This window comes from Oncorhynchus kisutch, linkage group LG2 (genome assembly GCF_002021735.2).
Source record: "Oncorhynchus kisutch isolate 150728-3 linkage group LG2, Okis_V2, whole genome shotgun sequence".
Classification (NCBI taxonomy): domain Eukaryota; kingdom Metazoa; phylum Chordata; class Actinopteri; order Salmoniformes; family Salmonidae; genus Oncorhynchus; species Oncorhynchus kisutch.
In genome coordinates, this window is record NC_034175.2 from 39,833,041 (window position 1) to 39,856,207 (window position 23,167).

The following is a 23,167-nucleotide window of genomic DNA, read 5'->3' on the forward strand; positions in this document are numbered from 1 at the left end:
AAAGAAAAACCTTTGAATGAGTAGGTGTGTCCAAACTTTTGGACACACCTACTCTTGTTTATTTTTTTATAGAAATGTCATGGCCGCTGCGGTGCAATTTAGAAGTATCCCAAAAACCCACCACCTGTGACCAATACATTTTCACTAGCACATTGTTTCCAAAGTAGAACAATTTGTCAGGAAAACCGTGGACATGGTTGTCTTACGCAGCAAACTAGAATAAATAACGTAGCAGTTTAGAATAATTAGGCTAAGGTTAGTAAAAGGGTTAAGGTTACCTAAAATGTTCTGTTAACCTGCTACGAAAAGTCACTTCCGGTCGTAGCTGTACTCTATCTAGTCACAACCCATTCATTCTGATTCATTCACGCCACTGTGGCAAATATTTTTTATAACTAATGTAAGATAGAGCAGCATCGTCATTTTGAATAGTAGCAAATGACAGTGGGCAGAACAAACAAGGAGGCGGGCAGAGCCAAGCAGAAGCTAGGGAGAACCAATGGGCTCGTTCTAGCAATTATTTGCATATTTCCGTTAGGGAATAAATACCTGCTCTTTGAAGTGCTCGTGTGCAATAACTCAATTCATCTATGTACTCCTGAACAACAACATTTTTGGAAACTTTAACAAAGGGTAAAGTGTACAAAAACGCATTCCTCTCTGTTTGTTGTAGGTATGGAGATCAAAAGCTTCATGGTTAGAAGATCAACAGAATTTCGGGCAAAATCCATCCCTCTCCACCTTCTCCCACTGCCGGCAACTGGGCTTCCTCTCATCACCATATTTGGTAGGAAGTTGAAACGACTACCGGATGCTTCACATTTATACATCCGTTGAAATCTCTTGCTCATTGTTCTATGACTGAGGTTTAAGATTCTCTTTCTGACCCACAAAATAACTCACATTCCCATAACCCTCAGTTTTACGCGGTGACGTACTGAGCATAACAAACAACTCAGGAAGAGCATATTTGATTCAGGTTAGACAGCTACCTACACACTCAAAATGCTGAAGGCTGTGATTCTCATTGGAGGCCCGCAGAAAGGTAAGTGTTAAATAAATCACTATTTTACAAATGCCTACATGTTCATTCTCCAGTACTGCTATATATAGCCATGTATCTTGCTAACGTTAGCTAGCTAGCCTTGCTCTAAAGGGCTAGCTAACTAGTTGATAGCTAGCTAACGTTAGTTGTAATGAATGACGTGGAGTGATCATGGAAACCCTCCGGTGCAGTTTGCATATCTAAACATTTTTAGCAATAAGCATTTGGTCGAAAAAGCAAGCAAACAAACGATTGCATGGGCTGACAGTTTACCATCAAGGTAGTTGATAGCCTGGCATAAACTTTCTGTGCTAGCTACCAGTACTTGCATTGGCATTAATTGAACGAGTTGGTTGCGTTCAACTCCTTTAGAATATAATAGGTTAGAGTGCTTTTTACTACATCAGAATCTAGAATGGAATAATTCGTTTTTACTTTTCCTAAGGTAACGTCTGAAAATGTTATGTGATCAACTGAGCAGGTGACTTTCATTGTCATACAGGGACACGGTTTCGACCGTTGTCATTTGAGGTCCCAAAACCCTTGTTTCCAGTTGCTGGTGTGCCCATGCTACAGCATCACATTGAAGCATGTGCCAAGGTCGGTTAGCACTGATAAAAATTATAAATTTCTACATCTTCATTGGTAGAAAGAAACATGGTTTTAATTTTCCCCATAGGTGCCAAATATGAAGGAGATTTTGCTTGTTGGCTTTTACCAGCCAAATGAAGAACTTACCAGATTCATTTGTAGCGCACAGCAGGAATTCAAAATCTTAATCAGGTAAACAAAAGGATCTTACAGAAATGTCATAAAACAAACATAGAACACATGAAATCAAATTTATTTGTCACATACACATGGTTAGCAGATGTTAATGCGAGTGTGCTTCTAGTTCCGACAATGCAGTAATAACCAACAAGTAATCTAACCTAACAATTACAAAACTACTACCTTATACACACACAAGTGTAAAGGGATAAAGAATATGTACATAAAGATATATGAATGAGTGATGGTACAGAACAGCATAGGCAAGATGCAGTAGATGGTATCGAGTACAGTATATACATATGAGATGGATCATTGAAAAACTTGTTGAACCTCTGTAGGTATTTGCAGGAGTATGCTGCTTTGGGCACTGGGGGTGGAATCTACCACTTCAGAGATCAGATTCTATCTGGTGGCCCAGAGGCATTCTTCATCATGAATGCTGACGTGTGCTCTGAGTTTCCTCTACCAGAGATGCTCAACTTCCAGAAAGAACACGGAGAGCCAAGCAGTTTCGTCATCATGGGGACAACTGTGAGGAGACATCCACAATTTCTATGGCTATGACCAAGATCAATACAGGGAAAAGTTAACAATTCATTGTTGGGAGTATGTTTGATGGGGACATTGGGGTATTATTCCTTTGACTTTCATTATTTATTTATTTTTCTTTGTTTTGCAGGCAAACAGAAAGCAGTCCATGAATTATGGCTGTATTGTGGAAAACCAGCAAACAAATGAGGTGATGATGCAGCACATTTTTAGTCATGGGCAATTCCACAGTAACAGAATTTGCGCTGATACTCAATCTTTCACTTTATGTATGCCAAACAAAAACCATTGATTTCAAAGTTTAACAAACCATACAACTCTATGCACAAGGGCTACTTTTAACAATTTACACTGAACATTTTGCAGATGCAAAGTTAGGAAACGGAATTTCTATAAAATCTCCATGTCTTCAAAACTGTAATATCTGCTCCAAATTTAGATTCAACAATGTCTGCATAAAGAATGGGGTGTCAGCTATGACATGACACATTGACTTTGAAAAAATCTATTTTGTTATTGAACTACAGTAAGTGAAGTGGATTTACACCCGGTAACAGAATTTTATCATGGGTCCTTGATCTTTACTACACAGAAATGCATAATTAAGGATATGAACGTCATTCTCTTCATGGTGATGTATCCTAAATAGGTACACAAAGGTTTAAATATGCAATATCCCCTTAACATATTTGGGTATTATTCAACACACTGGTTATTATTTTAATGAGCTCTGCCTCCAAACTGGCCAAACCTGAACCAATTATAGACATTTATGTTTCACAAGTTTGGACATCACAGTAGAGCTCAGTACAGTTCAGTAAAATATACACTGATGTACAAAATGTTAGTAACATTCGACTGACCGCGTGAAAGCTATGATCCCTTATTGATGTCACTTGTTAAATACACTTCAATAAGTGTAGATGAAGGGGAGAAGACATGTTGAAGAAGGATTTTTAAGCCTTGAGACAATTGATTGTGTATGTGTGCCATTCAGAGGGTAAATGGGCAAGACAAAAGATTAAGTGCCTTTGAACGGGGTATGGTAGTAGGTGCCAGGCGCGTCGCTTTGTGTGTCAAGAACTGCAACGCTGCTAGGTTTTTCACGCTCAACAGTTACCTGTGTGTATCAAGAATGGTCCACCACCCAAAAGACATCCAGCCAACTTGACACAACCGTGGGAAGCATTAGAGTTAACATGAGCCAGCATCCCTGTTGAACACTTTCGACACCTTGTAGAGTCCATGCCCTGATGACTTGAGGCTGTTCTGAGGGCAAACGGGGGTGCAACTCAATATTAGGAGGGTGTTCCGAATGTTTTGTACACTGTAGTTCAGTAGAGTACTTTAATATGCAGTACATTAGTGTACTCAATTCTAGTGTGCTCTACTGTGTATTGTACTGAACTCCACTATAGTTTTCTTTACTGTACTGTGTTGTCCCAACTTGTGAGCCCAACTGGTCTGTGACTACTATGATTTCCCACTGTAGCCAATTCATTTGCAGAAATTCTGTTACTGATTATTTTTATTTACACACACACACACACACACACTATTTACATTCAAATGTTGTCACATAGAAATGTCCTTGTTTTTGAAAAACAATAGTCCATTAAAATAACATGAAATTGATCAGAAATACAGTGTAGACATTGTTAATATTGTAAATGACTATTGTAGCTGGAAACGGCTGATGTTTAAAAAAAAAAAAAAAATGAATGGAATATCTACATAGGCTTGCAGAGGCCCATTATCAGCAATCATCACTCCTGTGTTCCAATGGCACGTTGTGTTAGCTAATCCAGGTTTATCATTTTAAAAGAAAACCCTTTTGCAATTATGTTAGCACAGCTGAAAACTGTTCTGATTAAAGAAGCAATAAAACTGGCCACCTTTAGACTAGTTGAGCATCAGCATTTGTGGGTTTGATTACAGGCTCAATAGCCAGAAACAAAATAACTTTCTCCTGAAACTGGTCAGTCTATTCTTGTTCTGAGAAAATGAAGGCTATTCCATGTGAGAAAATTCCAAGAAACTGAAGATCTCGTACTACTCCCTTCACAGAACAGCACAGCCCTAACCAGAATAGAAAGAGTGGGAGGCCCCAGTGTACAATTGAGCAAGAGGACAAGTACATTAGAGTGTCTAGTTTGAGAAACAGACGCCTCACAAGTCCTCAATTGGCAGCTCCATTAAATAGTACCCGCAAAACACCAGTCTCAACGTCAACAGTGAAGAGGCGACTCCGGGATGCTGGACTTCTAGACAGAGTTGCAAAGAAAAAGCCATATCTCAGACTGGCCAATAAAAATAAATGATTGGCAAAAGAACACAGACAGAGGAACTCTGCCTAGAAGTCCAGCATCCCGGAGTCGCCTCTTCACTGTTGACGTTGAGACTAGTGTTTTGTGGGTACTATTTAATGAAGCTGCTAGTTGAGGACTTGTGAGGCGCCTGTTTCTTAAACTAGACACTCTAATGTACTTGTCCTCTTGCTCTCTCCAGAAATTCCATTAACCGATTTGGTAATGGAATTGAGTTAATCACATAGTTCATAAACAAAATTGATGTCATTACTAACTAATGGTCTACCTTCTGTGAACTTTCATTATTAGGGAGAGAAATGTGAAAATATCTTAATGATATGGGTTTTTGGTAATGGAATTTCAAGGCAATGTTTTTTAAACCTACAGAAGGCAGAACAAATTCTCAAACTAAATATGTGTTGATATTAGTTGGCAGGGGTCTTTACCTCATGATTGTGTTTTGATGTAAATACCATAAGACTTTTTCTCCTAGATGTATTCTATGACCTCTTATCCATCTGTTTGACCTAAAATCAAAGCCTTTGCTTATTTGTAATTTTTAGGATGGAAAATGGTTGAAAAATGTCTCTCCTATTTTTTTCTAAAGTAGACTTACCTTTCATTTGACCTGCTCCTATGAACTTTACATTGACATTTTAGTCATTTAGCAGACATGCTTATCCAGAACAATTAGTGTTAAGTGCCTTTCTCAAGGGCACATGGACAGATTTTTCATCTAGTTGGCTCAGGGATTTCAACCAGCAACCCTTTGGTTACTGGCCCAACGCTCTTAACTGCTAGATTACTTGCCATCCACTTCATGTTGGTGCTTTTCTATGAACATTGGACAGTTCTTACTTGATTCAGAACGTAATCTCCTGCTCTTATTTCAGGTTTTACATTATGTGGAGAAGCCTAGCACTTTTGTTAGTGACATCATCAACTGTGGAATATACCTGTTTACCCCGGAGATCTTCCAACACATTGGGGCAGTCTTCCAGAAGAACCAGCAGGACATGCTGTTGTAAGTGGGAGGAATCCCTCGGGGACCCTATCGTGGGAGCATAGAGATCCTATAAAGATCCTAGGATTTCTGTGCGTGGGAGTGGTGCATGTGCATTTTTATCAATTCCTATCCTTGGTTGTCCTTCATGTCTTTTTTTTCCTTTCCCCTTTCCTGCCATCATTCCGTTTCCCATCACCAGATATCCATATGAGGGGTAAGTCGGTACAGCTAGGCTGCACAGTGTGGTTGTAGAGCTGGGCATTAGTAAAATACGTCACACAAAAAGATGTTTCTTCATGGAGTCAATACCAGCACGTGGGGTGATGACAGTAGATCATTCTTAAAGCTGCAATGTAGCACTTTTTGGGTGACCTGCCAATTCACAGAATTGTGAGTTATAGATCTTTCATTCTCATGGAAAGCAAGTCTAAGAAGCGGTAATGTTCTATGTGCACTATTTCTATGCCGCCTGTGCTTAAGTGTTTTGCACACCAGCTTCAAACAGCTGAAAATACAATATTTTTGGTTATTGAAAATATATTTCACAGTGGTTTAGATTGTACAATGATTATCTATACATTGCTTGTTTTGTCAAACTTTCCACACACTGCACATCCTCATCACTTTTCAATATAAGTTGGCATACAGATCTATACAATTGGTTATTAATCACATGTACAATCATTTCAATAACATTGACACATTCAAAAGGGGTTGTGATATTTGTATATTAAGATTCTTTGAGTATGTGTAACATTACTCAAGTCAACCATGTTGCCTCTTCTTCTGTCAAATAAATGTTCCTGTCACAATTCATTTTAATTCTACTGAGCTTGTCAACTTAACACTCCATGTATCCTTAAGCACTTGTGAATCCTCTACTCACTTTTGTTTACAGCCGTTAACTGTCTTGTTGCCTTTCAAAATTCAATCAGAAATAGTTGTGATCTACCTTTGGTAAACACTTTTTTACTACAGAATAGTCTCATACATTGATCTCTTCCTCAGAGATGAGCAGACCAATGGCAACGGCTGGCATCGGGCTGAGGCCATTCGGTTAGAACAGGACATTTTCACAGCCCTGGCTGGGCAGGGCAAGCTCTACGTCTACAAAACACCTGCCTTCTGGAGCCAGATCAAATCTGCAGGGTGAGTAAGTAGTCTCCATCTGTGAAACCTGAAGACGCCGGCATAGTGTACTGTCATGAATCGGCTTTGTCTCATTTTTGTTAACAGGTCTGCAATATACGCCAGTCGGTTGTACCTTAACCAGTACCATAAAACACATCCTGAAAGACTGGCTACAACTGAGGATGGAGGGCCTAGAATAAGTGGTAAACTAATCCAGTACTCTTAGCTTTGCAGTTTCTAGTTTGTTCACACCAGTGATTTGGTTTTGTTGTGTCCCAGGAAATGTTTACATTCACCCAACAGCCAATATTGACCCTACTGCGGTGGTAAGTGCTTCTTCTCCTCAGTATTACTACTTACACATACAGCACAAGACAAACATATTCCTAATGTTTTTCTATAGTTGGGTCCCAACGTCTCAATAGGCACAGGAGTGACCATCGGGGCTGGGGTGCGTGTGAGAGAGTCCATCATCCTCCACGGGGCTACCCTACAGGCAAGCAGTTGCCAGTGGCAAATGTCATTGTTTAAATTTGCCAGTTCCCCAGGCGAAAAATGCTGAAATGGCTCTTCCCTTGATAGCTCATATTTTTATGATCATGTCTGTGTTTTAAAGTAGGATTGATAATCGAGTGACCCAATTCCATTGTCATATGGTTCTTTTAGGATCACAGTTGTGTGTTGAACTGTATAGTGGGGTGGGACAGCACTATTGGCAAGTGGGCCAGAGTTGAAGGAACTCCCAGTGACCCAAATCCAAATGACCCCTATGCAAAAATAGACAGTGAAACACTCTTCAGAGATGGAAAACTCACACCATCAATCACCATTCTTGGTAAGTTTCGTATACACCAGTCCTTTCCAGCATGGTTTCAGAAACTACAATAGAGTTAGCACAGTCTGACGTTAGTGTGAAAAAGATGTTGGATACATGTTTAGATCATGTGAAATAATTGTATACAAAAGTTAAACTACATACATCACCTGCCCAGACCCACTTGCCCCCACTCATCACATTCTGCCACATGGCCTCAAACTGCATCATTCTGTTTCTCGCCGTCGTCCCCGCTTTTTCAATATTTAGTGTGAACGACAGGATTGGCAATGTTTTAATATGCTCTTCCCCCCCCAGGTTGTAATGTGACTATCCCATCGGAGGTGATCATACTCAACTCGATTGTTCTGCCACACAAAGACCTCAACAGGAGTTTCAAAAACCAAATTATACTGTAGTTAATTTGCTGCGTTCTGTGTTCATTTAGTGTCAAACTAATTAAGGATTGTAGCTTGAAGAACAATGTCACTGCCTCTGGGTTATTGTATAGAAGATGACACTAGGTGTATGGAAAGATTGTAGGTTTTAGCCTTTATAAATTAAAAGGATGTAATGAGATGGTTTGGAGGATGATAGTGGGTTGGTTAGATTACCTCGACATGAATGTCATTCCGTAACTTTGAGCGGCCGCCCGCCTGTGTTTTGGTAAAAAGCCGAGGAATGAGCCTGGAGAAATGTAAACCACTGAAATTCAGAGCTATGGATGCAACCATGTTGAGGCTAGACAGTGTTTAAACATTGGTGTAAAACAAGCTTATTTTGGATTCTGATGGGGTATGACAGTTGAGCTAATCTTCAAGAATCAAAAGGGTGTGTGCACACAATTAAGTCAAATGGATGTAGCAACGAAGGATTCTAATTTGACATTTCTGCACTATCCCTATGATTAGCTCTGGATTCACTACCATGCAAGGGAAATTAAAACAATGTTTATTTTGGCATAGGGTTTGGTAGCAGTACTTACCATTCATTGGTGCTAGCCTAGTTACTGAAATGTCATCTTGGAAAAAAGTGAAAGTCTGCAGCTGATTTAGTAAGATTGCAAAATGAAAGGAATTGGTTTGCTGTTTAATTTTGAGGGGTAATTTGTGGGCCTTTTTACATGTGCTTTGATTAAAACATGACCATTAATTGCAAGCGTTTACATTCTCTGAAAGAAATGACTGCCTCATGTTTTTGGTTAAATGGGTAAGCAGTAGTTCGAAATAAAGTGGCAACCTTGCCTGTTTTGGTAAATAACTGAGGGATGGGGCTGTTGAACTGTACCACTTCAAATTCATAGACAGCGCTAGGGATGCAAGGACTGACCAACCATGAGATGAAGTTTAACCTTGAGGCTAGTGTTTGTCCAAAAATGAATGTACCAATTGCAATCGAAAAATGTTTGCTTTCAATTTGAACATGGCAGGTAACTTCGATTCGGGGCTGTAGGAGAGATTTACTTTAATGAGTAGCCATTGATTCTGTACATGTGACAATCAAATGGGAGATTGTTACCCAGTATAAAATTGTTGCTGCATGCCTAATTTGCTTCAAATCAAGCGCTCCTTGTTTAAAAAAAAAAACGTTTGTAACTAAATTGCAAATGGTCTGTGCGCCAAGTATAGGAGAAAAGGTGTCAATTCCCACGTTCATGCAGAAATGTTTCATTTCACAGATCTCTCCATTTAGAAACAGTATAACAATTTCATAATGTAGTTTATTTAAAGTTTTTCATGCATTAGTGTGGTTCCTAAAAATGTACACCATTCTAACCCTTATACTCCATGTTATGATACAAAACAACATTTAACACTGAAAAGATAGCCAAATGTGAAGTGCTTTAGTTAGTCATGAATATGATATCAGTTGGGGGATGTGAAGAACTTATTTTTGCCCGGGTCAGTCTTTGCCCTGTTACTGCAACAACAACAAAAACATAAGTGACAATGAAGAGCTAGCACATCATTGTCATACCATCTACAATAGTTAAGCAAATTACAAAAATGTTTTAATTTAAGAAAAAAAAAAAGTGGTCTTACGTATTGTTGAAGGCATTCTTCATTCTGCCCTTAAGAGAACCACTGGTAGGAGTCTTGGGGTATTTACTCAGCTCAGGGGAAGTCAGCGGTTTAAACAGACGATCTGAAGAGGTGGTACATGCATGTTAGAGGCACCATGATGATTTAGCATTTGTCATAGTCCAGCATCATGTACACAAGTAACGCCGGTGACATTTGGGTGAGGGCTGTTGAGTCCCCATTGATGGGGGAAAATGTAATAGCACAGCAGCTTAGTGTTGCTGGCAAGTTGTGCGTTTACCTCTGTCTGTACTGTGGCTCTCGCTATTGATGTTGGCGTCGACAACTGATGATATAACTTGGTCCCTCGCCACCATGATGAGGCGTTTCCAGTACTCAGCAGGGAACGACAGCATTCTGCCTATGACCTTAGAGATTAAATCAACAAACTAGTTTCACAAATACAGAGGCATCACGCCAAATTCAAATTGTATTACCATCTCTATGGGTGACATTGACAGTGAAAGTGTTTCAGCACCGAATCACTGTGGCACTTAACTTTTTTTTTTTACCTTCAGGAACCCTGCTAAATACTGGAATAGTGATATAAATTGCATTACATTCATGCACAAGACAGTGCCCACCATTGGCTGAATGTTTGTGTCCCTCATAATGGTCATTGGGGAGGGCTCTGCCATTCCATGTCCAACAATGGTTGGTCCAAACACTCTGGACAAATTGTTCTTGTCCATCTGACAGAGGGGGCTCTGCATGACTCTACAGTGAGAGGGAAGGCAGTGTGCAGTTTTTTATTAAGACAAACCTCTTATTGAATATAGACTTCCTGTTTACTCATGCAATAAACTGCAGCCGAGTGGTCCAATTTTGCTTAACTACAATTATCTTGACGACTTATGGAACTCAACATTTATGGAACTGCAAGTTGAGAAAAATGGGTCAACGTCACAAATCAGTGCCCGATCATGGAGAGAAACCCAATAAAATCACTAAAGCCAGAGGTATCCCATCACCCGTAGGTGTTACCTCTGCAGATGAAGCATGAGGAAAGCCAGTGTCTCTCTGTTGGGCTTAGGCAGATCCCCTATGGCCCGGTACATTATTGCTGCGCTGTCGTCATCATCTGGAATCTCTGTAATTGATACACATCCCATCAGCGAGGCCCGTGGGACACCGTAAGATAAAGGTAACAATGCCGAGAGATACAGTACACCTCAAATCTATAACCCCTCGGCGGATTGTAATCTTTCAGCTGATTCGCTCACTTCATTATGACTGAGAAGGCCTCGAGAGTGTGGAAATTAGAGTTCTCTGTAGCATATATCTATTATTGGCTGCCAAGGAAATTAGACAAAAGCAACCCTGAGCTCCCTCAGACGTCAACGCAATTGACAAAAGAGAGGTGCCATGTCCTAAAGTCAAATCGGCTTTTCTAAGAGGCAGCGAGAAAGACTGATTTAGATTGGATAATTCCCGGCACGGTGCAAATTACCACTTACCCTTCACTCAAGATCATATACAAGATTGAAGCGAATATGCTGAAAGTAGACAAACTGGGCTGGGAGAAATATTGAGCGTTGATTGTTTTACAGTCATCAGGGTAGTTGGTCAGGAATCACAACGAAATAACCATCTGCCCTAAATGGATGAACTTAAGGAAACCCATTCCATCTCTCCAGCACTTTATACCTAAAGCTTTCCAAGGCGATATTGAGATCATTAAAAGTCCAGTTACTGCCAAATGCATTCTATCAAGCATTCCATTTATGTAGATTACATAGAGCAGATACTCTAGCGCGGCTTAAAACCAGAGGCCAAATCGCAAAGTCTGAGTTCAACACTCAGATCCTGCTTTTAAGTTCTGGGTCCACGCGTTCAGAGAACTTCTCTTTTCAAGTTACGGGGAAGTCTATGGGCCAAAATGTCACTTCTGAAATTTGAAAGATGCCAACACCTGCAAAAAAATCAAGATTTATAAAAAGCACCGGAACTAATGCATCCCGTTGTGTCACGACAGCTCTACGGTACCATTTATGTAGTCTGAAATCTATTGCAGACAGACTACTATTGTATTGGTTCTGCACAGTGGTTATAACCTAGTGCTCTTCGGTGTTAATAATCCAATACAATTGTAATCACAGCTGCTCAACAGGCAATTAAGACCACCTCAAAAGGATGACTATTGTATACCCTCCACTTGAGAAACTATGGCTGCATTTAGACAGGCAAACCACTTCTGATCTTTTTTTCCACTAACTGGTCATTTGACCAATCATGTCAGCTCTTCACATCAACTCTTTCAGAGCTCATCCCGATTGGTTAAAATGTGTGAGGTAAAAAAAAAATCTGAATTTGTCTGTCTGTAGACGCAGCCCAAGTGTCCCTTCCATTTGGTGGTGTGACATCTTCGTGACAGTGGAGGAGTCCCAAATGGCACCCTATATAGTGCACTGCTGTACTACTGTTGACCAGGGAACACATACCACAGGCCTCCATGAAGGTTCTATGCAGCCTGAAGGTGATGAGAGGCTCCTTCAGTTTCCTCAGGAAGTCCTTGAGAAGTCCACAGACAACGTGGATCTCATCCACTCTACTGAGCATGAGTGGCCTTTTCCCATTAATGTATCTCTCCCTCAGCGCCTTCACCATACGCTCACCCCCAGGAACACGGTAGATGCCTTTCTAAAACAGAGGGAGGAGGAAGTCAAACTTCTAGATGTTGATAACTAGGCAAATATAAAAATGTCTGAATGGAAAGTATTCCAGATTGAGAATAACATACCTCCTCCAATCCTCTTTTCTCAATTTCATTCACACACTGAACAATAATCTGAGGGATCCTAGGCTGGGTAGGTGGGGCAAAGCTCTCTAATGTGTCCTGCAAGTGAATGTATATAAATAAATATATTCATACATCTCTCCCTCTCAAACAGAACAAAGCAAGGTTGGAACCTTAGGGAATATTGAGTTGTGGTACCTCAGCTCCATGAGCTCCACATGAGGCAGGGCAGCTTTCTAGGCACTTCGGTTTACATTCGGGATGAGCTACCACACGGCAGTCCCTGCACTTCACAGCCATCTTCCCAAACCGGATCCTCTTCCCACATGGAACACACATTTCTGGACGAATCACCTGAAAAGGGCCCACCCAGATGGCTAGAATTTGCATTCACATTCTAAATAGTACTAACAATTCCTATTCAAGAGTCCATATGTTGTTTAACATGAGACGGGAATCCATGAAACAGTTCTTACCGTTTTAGACAGGAAGTAGTGTCTCAAAGTTTTGCTAACAGTGGGAGTGAACACCTGGTTAAATCTAGGCTCTGTGGTGGACTCCATTTCTGTCATGGTGTCCGGCTCCACGGTAGTATCATGATCAACAGCGGTTTCTTCATTGGGAGTCCACACGGACGTTTGCTCTGAAGAACAGAAATGTTGACAATTTATTTGAATGGGAATTGGGAAACGTCGCTTGAGCCACAGCAACCGTGGAGTACATCTCCCTTACCGCCAACAGATGAAATCTGGTGCTCCTTCCGGTAAGTCCTGGGTAGTTTCTCAGGTGTTTCCTGGGTGATGTCGATCACCATGTGAATTTGACCTCCGCTCTCTGGGGTTGTGACGGACGCGGTCACAATCGTAGTCTCAACTTCCTGAATAAGAGTGCGAAACACTTGCCATTGTCACAATTCATATTTCATTAACTAATCTGATCATGCCATTCTAACGGAGTTAGTCAGTGCTGAATTGTCTTTGTTCACAGAGTGAAGTGGTCTCTAAAGCGCATGTGGGAGGATAAGGAATGTGACCGAGGTAGACAAAGACTACATCCCAAATGTCACTATTATATACTGAAGTAGTTCCCATTGAAAATAGGGTGACATTTCCACCTGTGCACTGAAAGGATGACACCGAGCAGAGGGCCCGGAGACTGACGAATGAGCCACCTAATAGCAAGTGACAACCCACTGGGCACAGACGTCAGTCCAACACCTAGTTGACCGAGTTGTCAACTAGTGCGAATGCAACAAACAAAATGTCACCATGTCATTGGATTTAAGTAAAAAATATGAAATTCCCTTGCGGTGACCAATTCAAATCCAATCAGTTTTCCATGTGAATTCAGTCACAGATATCTGGTTGAAATGACATGGAAACAACGTTGATTCAAAGAGTTCTTGCCGAGTGGGTAGGTCCAGGGACCCAATGGCCAGGAACACAGATGATTCCACAGATTAAACGTCTAACCAGGAACGGCTAATGTCTTAACTGTATTCTAAACCATCATGGGTGCAAATGAACAATTCTCTGTTAATCCAGCAAGGTTCTTTCTATCCCACAAAATGTTCAATGATTTATTTTCAAAAGGACACAAGCTCTAATGACCTGCTGATAAAATGAATGTATACGTTTGGGGAAAAAAATGAAAAAGAAAAAATCATATTTTTGTGCTTAGGGCTTAAGATAGACTGGCTGAACCAAGTCACTGTCTCCCCGGTGAAAAGGCCTTAGTTCCACTCCAGCTGATTCAAATAACTTCCAGAAAAACTAGACTGCCATTGCATTGTGAAGCCAAATACATTTTAGCAGATGATTGTGTAAAACCAGAGGGCTTCCACTTTTAAAGAAAGGAATAAGCATCAATTTGCAACATGAACAATTCAGAGTCCATTTTGTGTGGTTGAAACTGAAACCCCAGTGAATTTCTCTTATTGAAGAGAACAAATCCATGGACCTCCACGTTGCAGCCTTAGGTTGATGAAAAGAATGTTTGGTCAAAAATCACTCGTATTTAGCCTTTGCTTACCTTTTCCATTGGTCTTCTTTCAAGGAGATCGTCTGAACGGCCACCTACTCTTCCCCTCTTCCCTGCGTGCGCACCGACAGTCGGTCCCATGGAGGAGCGCTGGTAATGCCCAAAAGTGCAGAACATAGGTCAAACCACCATCGTAATCACAGCTTCAACCTCAAAGAGGTCCGCACTTACCCTTTTTTCCCTTGCTCTCGACTTAAGTGGTTTCACGGCTGTCACATCCAGGTCCTGTTCATATTGAAAACAAAATATTCACGGCAAAAGGTGACACATGGACAAGCCACATCCAGCTTTGACATTTAATTACATGGATGTTCAGTCATAAATACCCCCAAAAAACGTTTAAAAAAAAAACTAAACACCTACCATGTCATCATCAGTTCTATCGTAACTAATATCAGAGTGAGACAGGAATGAAGACTCATCGATGACAGATAATCTAATGAGAGAGCAGAAGAAACAAAATAAAAACAAAAAAAACTACGGAAATGTGAAGTCATCTAAAAAGTAACGGCTGTACGTGTGATACCGTTTGCTCTTGTGCTGGGTGACGTTGGCTCCCCTGTGGTTGAAGTTGGCCAGCAGAGATCTCTGCTCGTCATTCAGACACGCATTGGACTTGCTGTCGTGGACCAGTATGTCACACATCAGTTGCATCTGCCGCTGCTGCGTAGGAATACAATATGACAGTTAAAAAGGGAGGACATGTCCGGCCTTCATTACATACGTTACAAATCAAGCCATGCGTTCATTTATGAATGTTGAAGTGCATCACTGATAAGTTCACAAGTTTTACGCAAAATATAACGGCGCTACTACATTTGCCATGAATAGGACACCGACCATGACATTGTGAAAGTCAAGGACTTTCGAACAGTGTAAATCACAAGTTCCAATAGGGCAGTGCAACAAGGTTAAAAGGAGCCATACCAGGTACTGAAAGTCTGCCTCAGCCTTGTAACGCTTCTTGATCTCTACATCGACCTGGTTGCGACAGTGTTTTAGTTTGACCTCCAGGGCAGCCTGGGCTATGTCGGACTTCAACAGTAGCGCCTTGTGCCTCTTCAGCTCCAGCTCTGCATGTAACCATTTCTTCCTTGTGGCATCATAGTTATTTACTACCTCAATAAACTCTGGCAGAAAGAGAAGACGAAAGCGGCGAGGCTTAGGTCAGATACCAATTTGAACGCCATGGGCAGCAATAATAGCCTGTTCCGTGTGTATATAAAATGCCAGAACAAAAAGGATACACCAGAACAATAAATGAGTACATGCAAAGTTTGGCCATGACATCTCACTACAAAAATCACACATGAACATGTCTTTTAGTGGAATACACCTTGAAAAGGTTCTCAAGTCACATGTCTGAGACTATACTGTAGTGTACCATTCAACATTGTCCGTTCACATTTTAGGAGCCGTAACACTTCCTGAATGGAAAAAAAAGCTAAATAACATGTACACACAAAAAAAATTGATTTGACTGGACATTCACTTATATAAGTCCCAGGTAAACCCATGGAATGTAAACATCTGAAAAGGAATATGGTATTGCAGAATGGACTTCTAATTCTGTGAAACAGACACTCTGGCCAAAACCAAAATGTATAGTGTAGAGCCAGAAAGAAAACTTGCATTCTCACCAAGTTCAGTGTTGTTCATTGCATTTTCCTCCACAGCAATCCGTTGAAGGCACAGAGAGAGAAGCTCCCTGATAAAGGCTTCGCCCATTTCACTGGTGGATAGAATAGTTTGCATCGAAATACATTGAGACTAAATTCAGAGACGCATAGCGCAATGGCCTAAAAGTCAAAAACGATCAATAGGCCTACACTACAGCTCCTCCTTACCTTTCAGGTAGGACGCAGGGTGTCAAATGAACATGCTTTCGGGGAGCCAAATAAAAGGCCATACCTATCACTGGGATAATCCAAACTGCACCGAAACAGGTAGGCTATTTCACGGATTTAAATTAATAAATCAATCAATAATCAATACGTATCACTAGTTTCAAAATCAATATAATATAATAATATATTATATATATATAATAATAATATAATATCACATTAACATTTGAGGACTAAAATAGGAATACACACCTAAACATAGAACATTCTAATTACAAAGCGCGCGCACCTGCTGCTGGATATGTGGACATGACCACCCAGCGCGATCCCGTTGTCTGTCAAACAAACAGCTGTGGTGTTTAGTAGACCGGGCCTACCAGTCGGCAATATAATGTAACTTCTTAACAATGTTATTTGCTGTTAACATTTTAGCCTACATGCTAGTAACATCACAAACATTTACAAGAACTGTCGGCGCTGAACTAGTAGGTCTATCTGGGCATAGGAGGCGACGATGAATGACGAGTCTCCTGTCTAGCCCAGTTAGCTACCATTCATTTCCCCATTAGACTGTAGTGATGTCAAGGGCATAACTTTGTTTTGGATATTGGGGGGGTATGGGTCAATGTGTTCCAGTGTCAAAAGGCAAAATACATCCAAAAATGTCCTGATAATTTGGTCAATATACCCCAATCACCATTTATTTTATTACCATCCCAAAGTGCAATTTTAACCTTCCCAAAATAGGACCTACAGTAGGTCATTCACAGTGATTTTAAAGGCTAATAAGAGTATTACTGAAATAGATAAACGGGGCTGTCAACTAAGCCAGAAATTCACCTCTAAAAAGGCCAACATTGTAATAATATTCAAGTCTATTTTGCATAAATGTACAGGTAACTGACAAAATAAAGGGAACACTTGTGTAAATGAGGTATACAAAGTATATTGAAAGCAGGTACTTCCACACAGGTGTGGTTCCTGAGTTAATTAAGCAATTAACATCCCATAATGCTTAGGGTTTTGTACATGTAGGATATAAAAATGGCAGGTTGCCCATTATTTTGTCTACCATGGCAAAAGAAGAGAGCTCAGTGGTCTCAAAGGAGCATAGGGGGGTTTAAAGGGTGTGCATGCGTGCATCTCAGTCACCAGATCTCAACCCAATTGAACACTTATGGGAGATTCTGGAGCAGGGCCTGAGACAACCACCATCAACAAAACACCAAATTATGGAATTTCTCCAATAGAGTTCCGGACACAAATTGAAGCTGTTCTGGTGGCTCACTGAAGCTGTTCTGGTGGCTCAATGCCCTATTATGACACTATGTTGGTGTTCCCTTTATTTTGTCAGTTAGGCCTACGTGTACATAAATAATTTGCCTACATTTCAAAGAGTAGCCTAGGATATATGTACACATTGATGCTGATATGAGGGAGGCACCAGAAAATGTAGCCAAACTTTTAATTACATACATTTAGGCTAAACGCCAGTCATGTTTGACAAATATAATGTAGGATTATATTAACATTAACATCTAAAAAGCTGATTTTGTTGACATACTCGAGGAACAGTTCGTTCAGATCAAATGGTCACAAGAGTGGAGAGAAAGGCCAGCACACATCACCCACCTTGCAATCTGAGCAGAAGCCCTCAGCATTTTGAAACTATTTAATCATAAACCTAATTGTTTAAATCCTGGAGGTGTTATGCCATTTTATGAGGCATGTCTTAACTTGTTTTAAAGTAGCCTATGCAAAATCAGACCTAGTTGAGGGAATTATTTTATAAACACTTCTTTTTGCCATTGAAACTAACATTTCTCTCATGTCTGTTGGATTTCAAATGAACTTTTTTTCATTGTCCAGCAGCCAAAGACACAATCCTAGTTATATTATCAACCCATGCTTGTTTTACTTTCTTTTTTTTTACCCTTATTTTACCAGGTAAGTTGACTGAGAACACATTCTCATTTACAGCAACAACCGTGGGAATAGTTACAGGGGAGAGATGAATAAGCCAATTGGAAGCTGGGGATGATTAGGTGGCCATGATGGTATTTAGTCAGGACACCTTTTACAATAAGTACCATAGGATCTTTAGTAACCACAAAGAGTCACCGGTTTAATGTCTAATCCGAAAGACAGTACCTTACACAGGGCAATGTCCCCAGTCACTGCCCTGGGATATATATTTTTTGACCAGAGGAAAGAGTTCCACCTACCGGCCCTCCAACAACACTTCCAGCAGCTTCTGATCTCCCATCCAGGGACAGACCAGGACCAACCCTGCTTAGCTTCAAAGACAAGCCATCAGTGGGATGCAGGGTGGTATGTTGCATCTTTGGATCTCCCCTCTTTCTACATTTTAAACTGATATTTTCCTCTCTGTCACATGAAACCGCCTGAATGTGCAGTGCGCTTTTTAGAACAGCGTGTTACCGCTAATTGCATTTTGGAACATGTGTACGACGCCTATTGGCCTACTGCCATGTGCACGTTGCTGCGCAACTTAAAGCATATTTGTCTGTGGGGGGATACAATCATAAAATGAGGAACTGAATCACTGCAGTGCGATGCCACATAATGCCAGTAGCTTCCTGGCACTTTACAGTGGGGATTTTTTCTCTCTCCAATCAATCAAACTAATCATGGTAGGATGTTAAAGGGGGGGTCAAATTGACCTGTTTCTAATATTGGGGGGGTCATGACCCCCATCCCCCCTGCAAGTTACGTGCCTTGATGATGTGCAGTTTGCGAACGATGTGTTCTTTTTGAACAACTCTTTTTACTTACTTGAGAGTCATGATCTGTTTTTCAGAGTGACTCATTCATTTTAGTCATTCATTTGACTTGCAGTAATGATTTATACAGGAGGATTAATACATGCTCCTCCGGCTCAGCAGCTCCACCTGTCTATCATGTGCACGCAGAAAATGTGATCATGCATGCAGGCAGCATAGAGAAGAAAAGGGCATGTTTAGTACTGATAAATGATTGCATGGTGCAATAATGAATGCAATTAATTGATTATTGAATGTTATCGATGGACACAGCTTTGTAGAACCAAAACATACACAGCCTGCTTCTGCTTAGCACTCAAACTGGAGAACTAATCATTTTGGGGGGGCTAATGCAGTTCGCGAACGATATTGTGCTCATCTCCCTTGCGGCTGCCAAGCAATTGCATTCCTCTAAGAGTCTTTCACAATCTAGTCCAGTTGCGGTCGCAAGTAGACCTCGTTTCAAAGGTACTCATAAATAATCATATTTTCAGGTCTCTCCAGAGTTGCTTGATCGGGTTCAAGTCCGGGCTCTGGCTGGGCCACTCAAGGACATTCCGAGACTTGTTCCGAAGCCACTCCAACATTGTCTTGGCTGTGCTTAGGGTCATTGTCCAGTTGGAAGGTGAACGTTTGACCCCATCTGAGGTCCTGAGTGCTCTGGAGCAGGTTTTCATCAAAGATCTCGTTGTGCTTTGCTCCGTTCATCTTTCCCTCTATCATGACTAGTCTCTCAGTCCCTGCTGCTGAAAAACATCCCCACAAAATGATGCTGCCACCACTATGTTTCACTGTCGGGATGGTGCCAGGTTTCCTCCAGATGTGACACTTGGCATTCAGGCCAAAAAGTTCAATCTTGGTTTCATCAGACCAGAGAATCTTGTTTCTCATGGTCTGAGAGTCCTTTATGTGCCTTTTACTGAGGAGTGTCTTCCACCAGGCCAATCTACCATAAAGGCCTGATTGGTGGAGTGCTGCAGAGATGGTTGTCCTTCTGGAAGGTTCTCCCATCTCCACAGTGGAACTCTGGAGCTCTGTCAGAGTGACCATCGGGTTCTTGGGCACCTCCCTGACCAAGGCCCTTCTCCCCCGATTGCTCAGTTTGGCCGGGCAGCCAGCCCTAGGAAGAGTCTTGGTGGTTCCAAACTTCTTCCATTTAAGAAATGATGGAGGCCACTGTGTTCTTGGGGACCTTCAATGTTGCAGAAACCTTTTGGTAAACCTTCCCAGATCTGTGCCTCGACACAATCCTGTCTCGGAGCTCTACGGACAATTCCTTTGACCTCATGGCTTGGTTTTTTCTCTGACATACACTGTCAACTGTGGGACCTTATATAGACAGGTGTGTGCCTTTCCAAATCATGTCCAATCAATTGAATTTACCACAGGTGGACTCCAATCAGGTGGTAGAAAAATCTCAAGGATGATAAATGGAAACAGGATGCACCTGAGCTCAATTTCGAGTCTCATAGCAAAGGGTCTGAATACTTATGTAAACATGAATACTTATGTACTTATGTTTTTTTTATTTTATACATTTGTAAACATTTCTAAAAAACTGATTTTGATTTGTCATTATGGGATATTGTGTATAGATTGAAGAGGGTAAACAAAAACTTTTATACATTTTAGAATAAGGATGTAACATAACAAAAGGTGGTCGAGGGGTCTGAATACTTTCTGAAAATTACACTAGTTCCTCAATGTACACGGAACATAAATATAAAACGCAACATGCAAGAATTTCAAAGATTTTACTGAGTTATAGTTCATATAAGGAAATCAGTCAATTGATACACATTCATTAGACCCCAATCTATGGATTTCACATGACTGGGAATACAGATATGCATCTGTTGGTCACAAATACCTTAACAAATGTAAGGGCATGAATCAGAAGAGCAGTCAGTATCTGGTGTGACCAACATTTGCCTCATGGAGCGAGACACATGTCCTTCGCATAGAGTTGATCAGGCTGTTAGCTGTGGCCTGTGGAATGTTGTCCCACTCCGCTTCAATGGCTGTGCAAAGTTTCTGTATAGTCGCGGGAACTGGAACACGCTGTTGTACACTTAAATCCAGAGCATCCCAAACATGCTCAATGGGTGACATGTCTTTTGAGTATGTAGGCCATGAAAGAACTGGGACATTTTCAGCTTCCAGGAATTGTGTACAGATCCTTGCAACATGGGGCTGTGCATTATCATGCTGAAACGTGAAGTAATGGCGGCGGATGAATGGCACAACAATGAGCCTCAGGATCTCGTCACGGTATCTCTGTGCATTCAAATTGCCATCGATAAAATGCCATTGTGTTCGTTGTCCGTAGCTTATGCCTGCCCATACCATAACTCCACCGCCATTATGGGGCACTCTGTTCACAACATTAACATCAGCAAACCTCTCGCCCACACAACACCATACACGGTGTCTGCCATCTCCCGGTACAGTTGAAACCGGGATTTATCTGTGAAGTGCACACTTCTCCAGCATGCCAGTGGTCATCGAAGGAGAGCCGTTGCCCACTGAAGTCAGTTATGACACTAAACTGCATTCAGGTCAAGACCCTGGTGTGGACGACAAGGATGCAGATGAGTTTCCCTGAGACAGTTTCTGACAGTTTGTGCAGAAGTTATTTGGTTGTGCAAACCCACAGATTCTTCGGCTGTCCGTGTGGCTGGTCTCAGACAATCCTGCAGGTGAAGAAGCTGAATGTGGAAGTCCTGGGCTGGCAAGGTTACACGTGGTCTGCGGTTGTGAGGCCATTGCGGTTGTGAGGCCAAATTCTCTAGAACGACGTTGGAGGCGGTTTATGGTAGAAAAATGAACATTCTATTCTCTGGCAACAGCTCTGGTGGAAATTCCTGCAGTCAGCATGCCAATTGGACACACCCTCAAATCTTGAGACATCTGTGGCATTGTGTTGTGTGACAAAACTGCACATTTTAGTGGGGCCTTTTATTGTCTCCTTTGATAATCCGTCCACCTGATAGGTGTGGCATATTAAGAAGCTGATTAAACAGCATGATCATTACACAGGTGCTCATGAAACAAGGGACCAACACATGTTGCATTTATATTTTTGTTCAGTGTATTTATCAAATCTTTACAGCTCTCTCCCTTTCGATAATCAAAGAGCCTGTGCGTTTATAAGCCTATCTCTGCATTCTGTGCTAAGTTCTTTAGCTGCCATTTGCTCACGGTGTAGGCTATCATACAATGTGTCCATTTGGCAGAGGGAGGCTCTCTTGCATTAGATCCATTTTCAGTTTTAGAGTTGTATCTTTTTCATTTATATTTAGGGAATTTAGATTACCAACATGACAATGATTTTGAGATATAAATAAATTATTATAATTGAAATGAACTGTTCAATGAAAATGTGCACATGACATTCATAACGAGCATGCAGATCAGTAGAAAGATAGTAAGATTAGTTGTAAATTGTCACTCCACATGAAAAAGGTATACGACCTCTGGTTCTAGCCTATTACCGACAACTTCAGGAGTGTGCCGGCAAAGGGAGAATCTGTGCAGGGGGAGCAGGGTGAGTCACTTACAAATGTCCTTGTTTTCCATGAAAACATACATAAAATGTGTTGCAAAATGAATAGGAAATATAGTCAAGATGTTGACATGGTTATAAATAATGATTTTTAATTGAAATAATAATTGTGTCCTTCAAACTTTGCTTATGTCAAATAATTCTCAATTTGCAGCAATTACAGCCTTGCAGACCTTTGGCATTCTAGTTGTCAATTTGTTGAGGTAATCTGAAGAGATTTCAGCCTATGCTTCCTGAAACACCTCCCACAAATTGGATTGGCTTGATGGGCACTTCTTATGTACCATACGGTCAAGCTTATCCCATAACAGCTCAATAGGGTTGAGATCCGGTGACTGTGCCTGCCCTTCCATTATAGACAGGATACCAGCTGACTGCTTCTTCACTAAATAGTTCTCGTTGTGTTTTGGGTCATTGTCCTGCTGTAGGAGGGAATTGGCTCCAATTAAGAGCCGTCCACAGGGTATGGCATGGCAGTGCAAAATG

At 41.1% G+C, this 23,167-nt stretch overlaps 2 protein-coding genes across 3 annotated transcripts; one reads left to right on the top strand and one right to left on the bottom strand.

Annotated features, from left to right (window-relative positions):
• The first annotated feature begins 861 nt into the window (after nucleotides 1-861).
• On the top strand, nucleotides 862-8,791 carry LOC109865829 (mannose-1-phosphate guanyltransferase alpha-A). Of its 2 annotated transcripts, XM_020454311.2 has the most exons (13): nucleotides 862-1,045; nucleotides 1,548-1,645; nucleotides 1,725-1,828; nucleotides 2,158-2,350; nucleotides 2,499-2,558; nucleotides 5,571-5,701; nucleotides 5,883-5,897; nucleotides 6,692-6,832; nucleotides 6,920-7,017; nucleotides 7,094-7,140; nucleotides 7,218-7,310; nucleotides 7,481-7,649; nucleotides 7,947-8,791. In XM_020454311.2, the coding sequence occupies exons 1-13, from the start codon at nucleotides 1,006-1,008 to the stop codon at nucleotides 8,045-8,047; spliced, it is 1,290 nt and encodes a 429-aa protein (XP_020309900.1). In that variant the 5' UTR covers nucleotides 862-1,005; the 3' UTR covers nucleotides 8,048-8,791. The 2 variants fall into 2 exon arrangements, with proteins under 2 accessions (XP_020309900.1, XP_020309907.1); XM_020454318.2 differs by lacking the exon at nucleotides 5,883-5,897 and having other exon boundaries at nucleotides 867-1,045.
• Nucleotides 8,792-9,328: 537 nt separating this feature from the next.
• On the bottom strand, nucleotides 9,329-16,462 carry si:ch1073-416j23.1 (rac GTPase-activating protein 1). The gene is made up of 17 exons (XM_020454280.2): nucleotides 16,334-16,462; nucleotides 16,127-16,218; nucleotides 15,414-15,616; nucleotides 15,013-15,149; nucleotides 14,850-14,922; nucleotides 14,658-14,711; nucleotides 14,478-14,576; nucleotides 13,179-13,323; nucleotides 12,923-13,089; nucleotides 12,645-12,800; nucleotides 12,450-12,545; nucleotides 12,151-12,349; nucleotides 10,694-10,799; nucleotides 10,294-10,426; nucleotides 9,951-10,077; nucleotides 9,671-9,773; nucleotides 9,329-9,548 (listed from the first exon to the last, which is right to left on the bottom strand). The coding sequence occupies exons 1-17, from the start codon at nucleotides 16,393-16,395 to the stop codon at nucleotides 9,494-9,496; spliced, it is 2,007 nt and encodes a 668-aa protein (XP_020309869.1). The 5' UTR covers nucleotides 16,396-16,462; the 3' UTR covers nucleotides 9,329-9,493.
• Nucleotides 16,463-23,167: the final 6,705 nt, after the last annotated feature.